Source organism: Pseudophryne corroboree, chromosome 6 (genome assembly GCF_028390025.1).
Source record: "Pseudophryne corroboree isolate aPseCor3 chromosome 6, aPseCor3.hap2, whole genome shotgun sequence".
NCBI classification, from domain to species: Eukaryota; Metazoa; Chordata; class Amphibia; order Anura; family Myobatrachidae; genus Pseudophryne; species Pseudophryne corroboree.
In genome coordinates this window covers 417,666,957-417,680,252 of record NC_086449.1, presented here as the reverse complement: position 1 = coordinate 417,680,252, position 13,296 = coordinate 417,666,957, and the positions used below count along the sequence as shown (strand labels likewise).

Sequence of the window (13,296 nt, the reverse complement as noted above, 5' to 3'; positions counted from 1 at the left end):
TACCACCTACCCGTGTTTTTTTTTTTTTTCTATCTTCTTGATACTAGTAGCTTACTTTAGGAGTCTGCAGTGCTGAGTCTGACAGACAGTGTCCAGCAGGTTCGTCATTACATAATATATACCTGTCCGGCTGCAGTACTAGTGTGATATATATATATATTTTAATTTTATCTCATTATCATCCAGTCTATATAGCAGCAGACACAGTACGGTAGTCCACGGCTGTAGCTACCTCTGTGTCGGCAGTCGCTCGTCCATCCATAATTGTATACCACCTACCCGTGGTTTTTTTTTTTTTCTATCTTCTTGATACTAGTAGCTTACTTTAGGAGTCTGCAGTGCTGAGTCTGACAGACAGTGTCCAGCAGGTCCGTCATTACATAATATATACCTGTCCGGCTGCAGTACTAGTGTGATATATATATATATTTTAATTTTATCTCATTATCATCCAGTCTATATTAGCAGCAGACACAGTACTGTAGTCCACGGCTGTAGCTACCTCTGTGTCGGCAGTCGCTCGTCCATCCATAATTGTATACCACCTACCCGTGGTTTTTTTTTTTTCTATCTTCTTGATACTAGTAGCTTACTTTAGGAGTCTGCAGTGCTGAGTCTGACAGACAATGTCCAGCAGGTCCGTCATTACATAATATATACCTGTCCGGCTGCAGTACTAGTGTGATATATATATATATTTTAATTTTATCTCATTATCATCCAGTCTATATTAGCAGCAGACACAGTATGGTAGTCCACGGCTGTAGCTACCTCTGTGTCGGCAGTCGCTCGTCCATCCATAATTGTATACCACCTACCCGTGGTTTTTTTTTTCTATCTTCTTGATACTAGTAGCTTACTTTAGGAGTCTGCAGTGCTGACAGACAGTGTCCAGCAGGTCCGTCATTACATAATATATACCTGTCCGGCTGCAGTACTAGTGTGATATATATATATTTTTTAATTTTATCTCATTATCATCCAGTCTATATTAGCAGCAGACACAGTACGGTAGTCCACGGCTGTAGCTACCTCTGTGTCGGCAGTCGCTCGTCCATCCATAATTGTATACCACCTACCCGTGGTTTTTTTTTTCTATCTTCTTGATACTAGTAGCTTACTTTAGGAGTCTGCAGTGCTGACAGACAGTGTCCAGCAGGTCCGTCATTACATAATATATACCTGTCCGGTTGCAGTACTAGTGTGATATATATATATATATTTTAATTTTATCTCATTATCATCCAGTCTATATTAGCAGCAGACACAGTACGGTAGTCCACGGCTGTAGCTACCTCTGTGTCGGCAGTCGCTCGTCCATCCATAAGTATACTAGTATCCATCCATCTCCATTGTTTACCTGAGGTGCCTTTTAGTTGTGCCTATTAAAATATGGAGAACAAAAATGTTGAGGTTCCAAAAATAGGGAAAGATCAAGATCGACTTCCACCTCGTGCTGAAGCTGCTGCCACTAGTCATGGCCGAGACGATGAAATGCCAGCAACGTCGTCTGCCAAGGCCGATGCCCAATGTCATAGTACAGAGCATGTAAAATCCAAAACACCAAATATCAGTAAAAAAAGGACTCAAAAATCTAAAATAAAATTGTCGGAGGAGAAGCGTAAACTTGCCAATATGCCATTTACCACACGGAGTGGCAAAGAACGGCTGAGGCCCTGGCCTATGTTCATGGCTAGTGGTTCAGCTTAACATGAGGATGGAAGCACTCAGCCTCTCGCTAGAAAAATGAAAAGTGTTTTTTGGAAGGGCCATCCTGCGTGACACTGCAGTGCCACTCCTAGATGGGCCAGGTGTTTGTGTCGGCCACTAGGGTCGCTTATCTTACTCACACAGCTACCTCATTGCGCCTCTTTTTTTCTTTGCGTCATGTGCTGTTTGGGGAGTGTTTTTTGGAAGGGCCATCCTGCGTGACACTGCAGTGCCACTCCTAGATGGGCCAGGTGTTTGTGTCGGCCACTAGGGTCGCTTATCTTACTCACACAGCTACCTCATTGCGCCTCTTTTTTTCTTTGCGTCATGTGCTGTTTGGGGAGTGTTTTTTGGAAGGGCCATCCTGCGTGACACTGCAGTGCCACTCCTAGATGGGCCAGGTGTTTGTGTCGGCCACTAGGGTCGCTTATCTTACTCACACAGCTACCTCATTGTGCCTCTTTTTTTCTTTGCGTCATGTGCTGTTTGGGGAGTGTTTTTTGGAAGGGCCATCCTGCGTGACACTGCAGTGCCACTCCTAGATGGGCCAGGTGTTTGTGTCGGCCACTAGGGTCGCTTAGCTTAGTCATCCAGCGACCTCGGTGCAAATTTTAGGACTAAAAATAATATTGTGAGGTGTGAGGTGTTCAGAATAGACTGAAAATGAGTGGAAATTATGGTTTTTGAGGTTAATAGTACTTTGGGATCAAAATGACCCCCAAATTCTATGATTTAAGCTGTTTTTTAGTGTTTTTTGAAAAAAACACCCGAATCCAAAACACACCAGAATCCGACAAAAAAAATTCGGTGAGGTTTTGCCAAAACGCGGTCGAACCCAAAACACGGCCGCGGAACCGAACCCAAAACCAAAACACAAAACCCGAAAAATTTCAAGTGCACATCTCTAGTTGTAATATGGATACGTGGCCGACAAAACAGGGCAACATGGGGGTCTCTAGCAACTTGTTCATATTTGGTAATGTGTAATCAGTGGACAAACTGGATAGTCTCCTGTAACAAAAAAAAACACCTTATAAGTGATCTTATCAACCCATGTAGCCTTAAAGGTCCAAAAAATTTCAGCATCCAGTTTTCTTTAACACTATTGTAGGGTCATCCTACCCATCTATGGCCTGCTGTGACTACTTTAGTGTCTTTTGTCATAATTGTGTCTGTGACTCTGGGGTCTATGTACTAAGCCTTGGAGAGAGACAGAAATAAAGTACCAGCCAATCAGCTCCTGTCATTTTTTAAACCCAGCCTGGAATATGGCAATTAAGAGCTGATTGGCTGGTACTTTATTTCTGTCCACTTTATCTCTCTCCAAGGCTTAGTACATGGATGCTAATGTTCACATCAGCCCTTCCCCTGGTGTACAAGCGTGTGTCTGAATGTGCAAGGACTGAGATGCCCCAATACTGCTTACTGTGCCACAAACGGTCGCACCATCAAAATTTGCAGCAGCGCTACAGTAGGTGTAGATTTCTCATCTGTGTATGGCCTCCAATGTAAGCAATTAAGCTTCTGTGTTTGCAACCACTTGAACAACATGCCTGTGACACTCCCATAATATGCCTATAAGATGGATCATTTTTGTGCATCTGAATAGCTACCTCCCAGTCACTGCTAGGAACACAAACACAAGCACTGCTAGGAACATCATGCTTCTCAATTACAACTGCGCCTTTGTGTGCACATAGTGAAAAGCATACACCAAATGAGTTGTTAGCGACCATTGTACATGCGCAGTAGTAAACAAATCACTTAACTCCACAAACATTGGAACTATGGCCCTCATTCCGAGTTGGTCGGTCGCAAGGCGAATTTAGCAGAGTTGCTCACGCTAAGCCGCCGCCTACTGGGAGTGAATCTTAGCTTCTTAAAATTGCGACCGATGTATTCGCAATATTGCTATTACAAACTACTTCGCAGTTTCAGAGGAGCTCCAGACTTACTCTGCCTGTGCGATCAGTTCAGTGCTTGTCGTTCCTGGTTGACGTCACAAACACACCCAGCGTTCGCCCAGGCACTCCCACCGTTTCTCCAGCCACTCCTGCGTTTTTTCCGGAAACGGTAGCGTTTTCAGCCACACGCCCCTAAAACGCCGTGTTTCCGCCCAGTAACACCCATTTCCTGTCAATCACATTACGATCGCCGGAGCGAAGAAAAAGCCGTGAGTAAAAATACTTTCTTCATAGTAAAGTTACTTGGCGCAGTCGCAGTGCGAACTTTGCGCATGCGTACTAAGCGGATTTTCACTGCGATGCGATGAAAAAGAACGAGCGAACAACTCGGAATGAGGGCCTATGTGCGACTCAGAATCAGGCCCTATATGCAGAGCAGGCCCTAACCAATATGATACCCTAGGCAAGATTTTGGCTGGTGCCCCCTAGCACCATCGCTAGTTCCACCTCTGACCCTGCACCCCTTTCCCAGCACCATCACCCCTCCCCCATAGCAGTCCTCATTTTGGTGCGCCCATCCCCTATATTGTAAATAGGAACAGTGTGCACATTCGGCGCACAGCCCAAAAAGGTGTGTTTTTGCTGGCCAGGGGCATAACTATACAATAGTACCCACAATTCAAATTACGTCACACAGTACTGCAACTATTCCCAATTTATCATGTGATAGTGTCCCTAATTCATGTTACATCACACAATAGTACCACTTTACCTTATACACGTTACTCCTCACAGTAGTGCCCCTTATTCACATTACATCACACTGAATTGCTCCTTATTCACATTATACCACGCCATATTGCCCTTTATTCACATTAGAGCACAAAGTATTGCCCTTTCTATATGTTATGCCACACAGTAGAGTACCTTATACACATAATGAAACACATTAGTATAGCATTTATACACATAATACCTCAGTAATGCCCCTTACACATATGACATACATTATTGTCCTTATAAACATAATGCACCTTACATATAATGCCAACCTTTATTAATGCCCTTAAACACATAATGTCCCTTACACGTATGCCGCAAATTATTAATGATCTTATACACATAATGACACACATAATGTCCCTTACACATATGCCGCACAGTATTAGTACTCATAATGACACACATAGTGCCCCTTACACATATGTTACATATTATTAATGCCCTTATACACATAATTACACACATAGTGCCCCTTACACATTTGCCGCACATTATTAATGCATTTATATACTCGCATAATGCCCCTTAAACATATGCCGAACACTATTTCACAACCAACGCGCGCACACACACACACACACACACACACACACACACACACACACACACAGCACTCACATGACCGCTAACACTGTGATCTCTGCCTATGCTTGGATACAGATGTGTCCTCATACATCTTGCCTCAATACACCATGCAGCAGGAGATGCATGGCGTGAGACTGCTGGCAGCTCTGCTAACGCCGGGTTCCTATTTTTGATGAAAATGCTATACTGTATGACTAGAATGCACAAGCAGCTTCTGCTGATTAAAATTATATGCGGCATGCCTGTATACTGTGTGTGAATGTGGCTGTATCTGCATACGAAATGCTACACACAGAATATAGGCATGTTGCATATCATTTTAATCAGCAGAAGCTGCCTGTGCCCCTAGGCATACCAAATGTCCTCGGCAATTGCCTAGTTTGCCTATACCTGGGGCCGGCTCTGCCTATATGTAATGTGATCAGAAAGCAGCCTTCTAACCTACACATCATACTCCTTTATACATTTGTTGGTGGGGTGAATCACAATTTTCATACCCACCCTAAGATCTTTTAATGCGCTCTGCACATCTGTAGATAAATTATCAAATGTTTTGTTATTATCAAAAAAATTGTCCACATCATTATAAACTAGTTTCAAATAGATTTAAGTATCAGCATTATTAGGGATTGGGTCAAGAATGGAATGTCTCTTATATGCACATGCAACTCATACAAACCAGAAATTCTGCTTATACAGTGTGCCAGAATGCATATATTTTGCTTCTGGTATATGCGGACAGTGGATCTCATTCAGTAAGGATTGCAAAATTTGTGAATCGCAATCTGGCCGTTTATCCAACAACTGTGCATGTGCAGCGTTTGCATTGCACGCACTTGAGTACAGCAGCGATGCGTTTGTACTCTAGAAGTAGCTCCCAGCCAGCGCTGCTCCTGAGCGCTGGCAGGGAGCTACTCATCGCTGCCCGGGTTGCAGCGGCTGCATGTGATGTCACGCAGCCACCGTGGTCCACCCCCCAACGGTCTGTGCACACCTGCATTGCCCGGACCGCGCCCCCTAAACGGTGGCCAAGAGCCAACGGCCCGCCTCCTCCTGCCCAGCGACTGCCTCTGCCTGTCAATCAGGCAGAGGCGATCGCAGGGCTAAGAATGCTGTCGGCTGATCGCTGCTGTGATTGCTAGTAATAAAACTAGCACTGGACCTTGGGCTTGATTCATACCTGATCGCTGCTGTGCATTTTCGCACAGCGGGCTGTCAGGTACTAACTGCGCATGTGTATGCGACGTAATGCGCATGCACGTCGGACAACAGCACGCCTACGTTTTTCCTGACACTCCCAATAAATGGTCAGTTACCACCCTCAAACGGCTTCCTCCTGTCAATCACCTTGCGAACGCTTGTGCGATCAGATTTTTCGCACCATCCTGTCGCTGACCGGCAATGCCCTTTGTTGTGTTCCGTCGTGCATGCGCATTGCGGTGCATACACATGCGCAGTTAGTAACTGACACAGCACAGCAGCGATCACGTATGAATCAGACCCAAGGTCCAGTGCTAGTTTTATTACTAGCAACCAATCTACCACAATGCTTTTCTTACAGAATAGTCTGTGAGATGGCAATTTAGAATTAGAGAATCTGCCATCATGTTATGTTTATCATGTATTTTAAATGGTTTCTTTTATGGTTAATTGTAAATAATCTTTTCAGCTGATATTTGCTTGATCCATTTGTTAGATGAAGCTAATGATCTTCTCATTCTATGGAAACTTTTCTATTATTTACCATAGTTTTTTTGATATAATGTTTTTAAGACAAATATTCGTTTTTATACTATAAGTTCTTCCCAATTTCGCATATACAATTTCTGTATTTCAAAATACTTTAAATTCATTGTGTAATCTGCTGCAATTGATCCTACTATGTACAATCTCAAGTCATGTTAATAATAAAAGGTTTTACCTGTTCCAGTAGAAATTGCAGGATCACATACTGGAGGCTCGTCCTCATCTAATACAACAACAGTGACAGGATAGGGGGTTATGTGGACACCGTCAGTGGCAAGGATAATGATAGTAAAGGCTTTATGAACATCAGGGTCATCATAATCCAGTGGTTTATTGAGAGTTAATGCGCCAGTACCTGTAACAAGAAAACACATTGGGGTATATTTACTAAGGTCCCGATTTTGACCGAGATGCCGTTTTTTCTTCAAAGTGTCATCTCGGGAATTTACTAAGCAGAAATCACGGCAGTGATGAGGCCATTCGTATTTTTTTGCAAGTCCAACAAAAAAAATACGAATGAATACACCATCGGTCAAAACGCGGCTGTTTAACTATGAATCTCGGTCATTTACTAAGAAGTGCAAAGCAAAAAAAAAAAAAATCACTGCCGTGAAAAAATACAACTCGTAAAAAAGTGCTAAAAAAAACAGAACTGCTTTTTTGAGCCGTGATTGGATAGGCATGCACGGATCCATGAGATCCGTGCATGTATATCAGTGGGAAGGGGTGGGAAAGTGTTAATTTGTTGAAAAAAATTTGCGTGGGGTCCCCCCTCCTAAGGCAAACCAGCCTCGGGCTCTTTGAGCCGATCCTGGTTGCAGAAATATGGGAAAAAAAATGGACAGGGGTTCCCCCATATTTAAGCAACCAGCATCGGGCTCTGCGCCTTGTCCTGGTTCCAAAAAGCCTCTGCGCCTTAATATTGTAGCTCACATGATATGCTCCAGGCTTAGTTTGCCATCTAGGAAGGCTATCCAAGTGTTCCCAGCATGTCTAGTCTCTTAACCAGCCCGGTGCAGACATGCAGGTACCAAGCCCGGTTCTCAGTGTTCCGGTAACCAGCCGGGTTCAGACATATCGGTACCCAACCTTGTTCTCAGTGTTCTGGTATCAAGCCCAGTTCAGACATACTTGTACCCAACCCATCTCTCAGTGCTCCGGTAAACAGTCCAGATCAGGCATACCAGTAACCAGCCTGGTTCAGGCACACCGGTAACCCACCCGGTTCAGACATACCGGTACCCAGCCTGGTACTCAGGGCTCCAGTAACCAGCCTTGTTCAGGCACACCGGTAACCAGCCTGGTTCAGGCCCTCTGGTAACCAGACAGTTCTCAGTACCCGGGTAACCAGCCCGGTTCAGGTACACCGGTACCTAGCCTGGTACTAAGTGCTCTGGTAACCAGCCTGGCTCAGGCACACCAGTAACCAGCCTGGTTCTCAGTTCTCTGATAAACAGCCCGGTTAAAGCACACCGGTAACCAGCCCAGTTCACAGACATATCGGTAACCAGCCCAGTTCTTAGTGCTCCGATAACCAGCCCAGTACAAGCATACTGTTAACCAGTCTGGTTTACAGTACCAAGTACCATTACCAGCTACTGTGTCCTGATACCAAAATGGGACAAACATATTCACAGCCAGTCCAGTTCTTATATGCCAGTCTCCTGAGGTCATACCTCTGTTGCATGAGGAAGACCTACATCCTCCTGCCACAGTTCCTGCACTCCACCAGTTCCTCTTCCCAACCATCGGAAGACACTCTGGGTACGCAAACACCATCTGGACCCCTAGAAGTTGAGAACAGGCAAGTGTGGCATACAGCTTTGACTCCCTGTACCCAGCCTCAAAACTGAAATCTAGCACTGCTCCCTGCCGCCATTTTGCCCATGAAGCTGGGCATACAGTGCAAATGTTTTAGGCAGGTGAGGGAAAAATGCTGCAAAGTAAGAATTCTTTAAAAAATAGAAGTGCTAATAGTTTACTTTTATCAATTAAAATGCAAAGTGAATGAATAGAAGAGAAAACTAAATCAAATCAATATGTGGTGTGCCCACTCTTATTTGAAACAGCACCAGTACTAGGTACACTTGCACACCATTCATTGAAGGGCTAGAGAGTGAAACACTGAGTGTCTGCATGTAACATTGAAGCATGGTGGAGGTTCCTTCGGTTGACCGAAAGTGACCTCACCGCTGACCACAAAGTTCCCACCATTGGTTACAATGGAGCGCATAGGCGCTACATTGTAACACTGCCGTGTGCCGCCTGTCAGTCAGTACAGGAGCACACAGCCGATCAGGAGGGTGCTACAACGTGGCGCTCCCTGATTGGCTGAAGAAACCCACTTAGACATCAGTCAGAGTGGGTTTCTGGCATTCGGGGAAAGGGGACCCATGTGAAAACATGGGTCCCCTTTCAGTGCGTGGCTCGGGTATCCGTTTTATTTTTTTAATCAAGTACGTGGATTACAAAAGGATTATCCGAGGAGCCTGGTACCCTGGATCTGGTGAGTATAATTTATTCAACAGGTACCCCATGGATTCTACTGGAGAAGAGGACCGACCCTCGTGTGAACATAAGGTAAGTATGTATGTATGTTTGTGTGGATGGATGTAATAAAACTTTACTTTCAAGGTGTGTGTGTATTGTCTTTTTTGGGGTATTTTTTTAGTAGTAGTACTACAGGTACCAGCGGGCCCGTTTTTCCGCCGCATGCTGGTACTTGTGGTTCTCCAAGTACCAGCATGTGGGGGAGGCTTGCTGGGCCTTGTAGTACTGCTACTAAAAACAATATCTTACACTTTTACAAAAAGGCTATCAGCTCCCCATCTGCAGCCCATTGGATGGGGGGGACAGCCTCGGGCTTCACCCCTGGCCCTTGGGTGGCTGGGGGGGGACCCCTTGATTGAAGGGGTCCCCACTCCCCCAGGGTACCCCGGCCAGTGGTGACTAGTTGGATATTTGATGCCACGGCCGCAGGGCACGGTATAAAAGTGACCCCCGGCTGTGGCATTATCTGTCCAGCTAGTGGAGCCCGGTGCTGGTTTTAAAAATACGGGGGACCCCTACGCTTTTTGTCCCCCATATTTTTGGAACCAGGACCAGGCGCAGAGCCCGATGCTGGTTGCTTAAATATGGGGGAACCCCTGTCCATTTTTTTCCCATATTTCTGCAACCAGGATCGGCTCAAAGAGCCCGAGGCTGGTTTGCCTTAGGAGGGGGGACCCCACGCAATTTTTTTTTAACATTTAAACTTTTTTTTTTTTTTAAACAAAGTGCACAATGAAGCCCAGCATGGATCTCTCAGATCCGGCCGAGATTCATTGTATTAAAGTCGGCAGTGTTTTACAAGTCACTCACGTAAAACACTGCCTAAAAAAACGAATGACATCGACATCGGAAAACCCGAAAATGCAGAATACGGCAGCTTAGTAAATTAGTCGTAATAAATTCAAAAAGTTGCAGTTTTACACTTTCGATGTCATTCGTGATTATTCTCCCACCAAATCGGGAGAATTACGAATGTTAGTAAATATACCCCATTGTGTGAAACTTTCTTTTTTTTATTTGCACAACAGATGAAATATATTTACGCTCATTAAGTACATGTATTTTTGTTTTTCAACAATTAGGACTTTGCGTGTGTAAACCCTCATCAGTAAAGTCCAGAAATAGGATTCAAAGAAAGGATTCAAAAACTAAAATACATGGCAGTTCCAGTCCATCAAAACGTGTTGGAGTGGTGACGCACTGACACGCCTTGACAGATCACAGACAGGAAGGAGTAAATTTACTAAGGTGGGAGTTTTTTTTAGAACTTGTGATGTTGCCCATAGCAATCAGATTCTGTCTATTGTCTTATAGAAGCAGCTAGATACATGTTAAGTAGAGTCTGGTTGCTATGAGCAACATCACCAGTTCAAAAAAAAACCTCCCACCTTAGTAAATTTACCCCAAAGTGTCTGTATCGGTGAAAACTCCAGAGGAAGAAGGACATTTGGGCTGAAGGCACATCTCCTGCTTATACTGCTCGTTGTTTGGCTCTGCTTCATACCATCTGCATTCCGCGATGTGACTAATCTGTTTGTTAACATTGTATTCTATAATACCTGTAACTTTCTGTGTTAATATTAAATATGAGATTTTCTTGAGATAAATGCACTGTTGGAGACTTCTTTGTTTACCTCCCTATCTACTTGTGAATGAGTGGAGATAGAAGTATGCCCATCATCCATATACTCAATGCCTATGTGAGAACAACTTAGGTGTATAATACCTTAGGGTGCTAAAAGTCTCTCCCTATCTCACAACACTTTACTGATACACAATCTGGAAGGGGCACTTTTCCGATCTCTGTCACCTGGTGGAAATTAATTTAGATTAGGCAATACACTATTGTTTGTATTTTTCTTGTTTTTCAATATAGTGGTCCAAGTTATTCTGGAGTAAAGATACAGCAACCTACTGATTGCCCATGTAAGGATTGTTATTTACCATCAAAGGGTTTATTATGGACTCCTAATTGGGACAAACAGTAATTAGACGCCATATTAATATGCCTGATTGATATGCAAATTTTTCTATATGTGGAATTAGGTTGTTCTTGTCTTTGGTATAGAAAGGCTTGTCTTTGTAGTGTCATGCCTTGAAGGTAATGAGTATTTTTTATTTTACTGTGAACAGACATTTAACAAAATGCATGTTGGATCCTGAGAGCTTCAAGCTATCAGTAACAATAACATTATTTCTTCATACAGTAATATCCACAATATACCGAACAGTGAGGCTATTCCCCTCACTGTTTGTTTTTAAATATTTTTTTTATTATATTAAAATGCTTTACCTTCTGCACCATGAGAAGTTTCTATCTATGTCCTCATGTTCTGTGAAAAAAAAGTGACTCTGCCGCTTGGGATAAAAAGATACCTTTACATGCACATAGTATCAGCTGTCCCCAAGTAAGAGAAAGTGTGAGCATCAGTCAAACAGCACTTACTGTGATATCTGCCTATTAAACATCTTATTAAAGATACTTTTATGTGCTTGTGCACAAATGTGTTGATGTAAGCATAAGCACAAATGTGAGCATCATTTCCATATTCACATATAGGGCGGTATTCAATTCTTTTCACCCTTTTCCACACCTGTTCTGTTTCTGCTGACGAGTGTGGTTTCATCATTTCAACTTGCTATCCCCAGGGGTAGCGAGACGCCCAACCCTTTATGCAGCTAAATCTGATTACTATGGGTGCGTTATGTGCAATAGCAGGGATCACTTTAGAAAGGAGATTGGGCGTGATATAGTGGTGCTACAACTTCCATCTCTCAATTCTCAAATTTGATTTATTTAAGACATATTTTAATTAGGGTTTTATTTCTGTCATTTCTTTGCATAGACCATTGTGACCTTTGATGTGGAGTGGAGATATTTGGAGTGTACGGTCCAGAATTATATGGACTTTCTGAAACAAAGATTTGAACAAGAACTGATTATCATAATTTCTTAAATATATTTCTGTACAAGATTGGATAACTTGTTTTTGATACTTGTCTCCTGCCTTTTGGTAGCACCCGGGTGGGTCACACATTTAATTCTGATTTTGGCTTTAGTGACACCCTCTACACATGCTCCCTGGATGGATACTTTTTCAAACTCTGTACAGTGTTTGGCTCAGACTTCAGTAGGTTTTCAGCAAATTCTACAGGGCAACAGTTACCTGCCAAAGCGCATAAACGTGCTGTAACATCACCACAGTCTGCGCAGACTTCAAATTAACTGGTATTATCTGATCAGGAGGCAGATGATTTTTATATTTCAGACCTTGAGTCTTTCTCTGTTTGTGAGGAACAACACTCTACGGTAGATGCAGTGAAATCCATACTGAATATGGCGGAAAAAGGAGACTGGCGACTAAGCTTAGGAATCCAGTTTTTAAATGCCAGGAGGTTGTTAAAGCAAAATTTCCTCAATCAGACCAGCTCACAGAGCTCATGTGGGAGGCTTGAACTATGCCTAACAAGTGGTTACAGCTGTCAAAAAGACGTATGTCTTTTTAACCTCTTCCTGCATACAAATGTACTAAGTGGGTGATTCCTCCTTCTGTGGATGCTAATGTAGTCCTTCTAGTCAGAAGCTCTACATTACCTATTTCCACTGCATCCTCCCTCAAAGATGATGCTGACAGAAAAATAGGTTTTCCTCAAGTTACTTTACTGGCATGCTGGCACTATTACACGCCCAGCGGTGGCTTCGGCCTGGGTAGCCAAAGCTATTGTGGGCTGGGTGGAGGCACTTGCAGAGTGCCTTCCTACAGATGACACCAGGGAACAACTGCCCTCATATTCCATATTGAGAATACTTAGAGGATGCAGCCTTAGACACAGGAGTACTCACTTCTGAAGTGTCATTAACCTCTGTGCCAGCTAGACTAGTTTCTTGGCTCCGCTCGTGGAGTCCAGACTCTGACTCAAAAAAAGCTCTTTAATACTGTGGGTCAGAGCTAGATAAAATTGTGGACACTGTCACAACTTCTAAAACTGCTTTTCTGCCACCAGCTGCTGCCCTGAA

General features: G+C 43.5%; 1 protein-coding gene across 2 annotated transcripts in view; it reads right to left on the bottom strand.

The window, feature by feature from the left end:
* The window catches only part of LOC134932483 (cadherin-related family member 4-like), a 298,616-nt gene that overhangs the window by 154,275 nt on the left and 131,045 nt on the right, over positions 1–13,296 (bottom strand). For both annotated transcript variants that reach the window (XM_063926947.1, XM_063926948.1), the window contains exon 8: positions 6,904–7,083. In XM_063926947.1, coding sequence (XP_063783017.1) covers positions 6,904–7,083 — 180 coding nt within the window. The remainder of the gene's footprint in view (positions 1–6,903; positions 7,084–13,296) is intronic.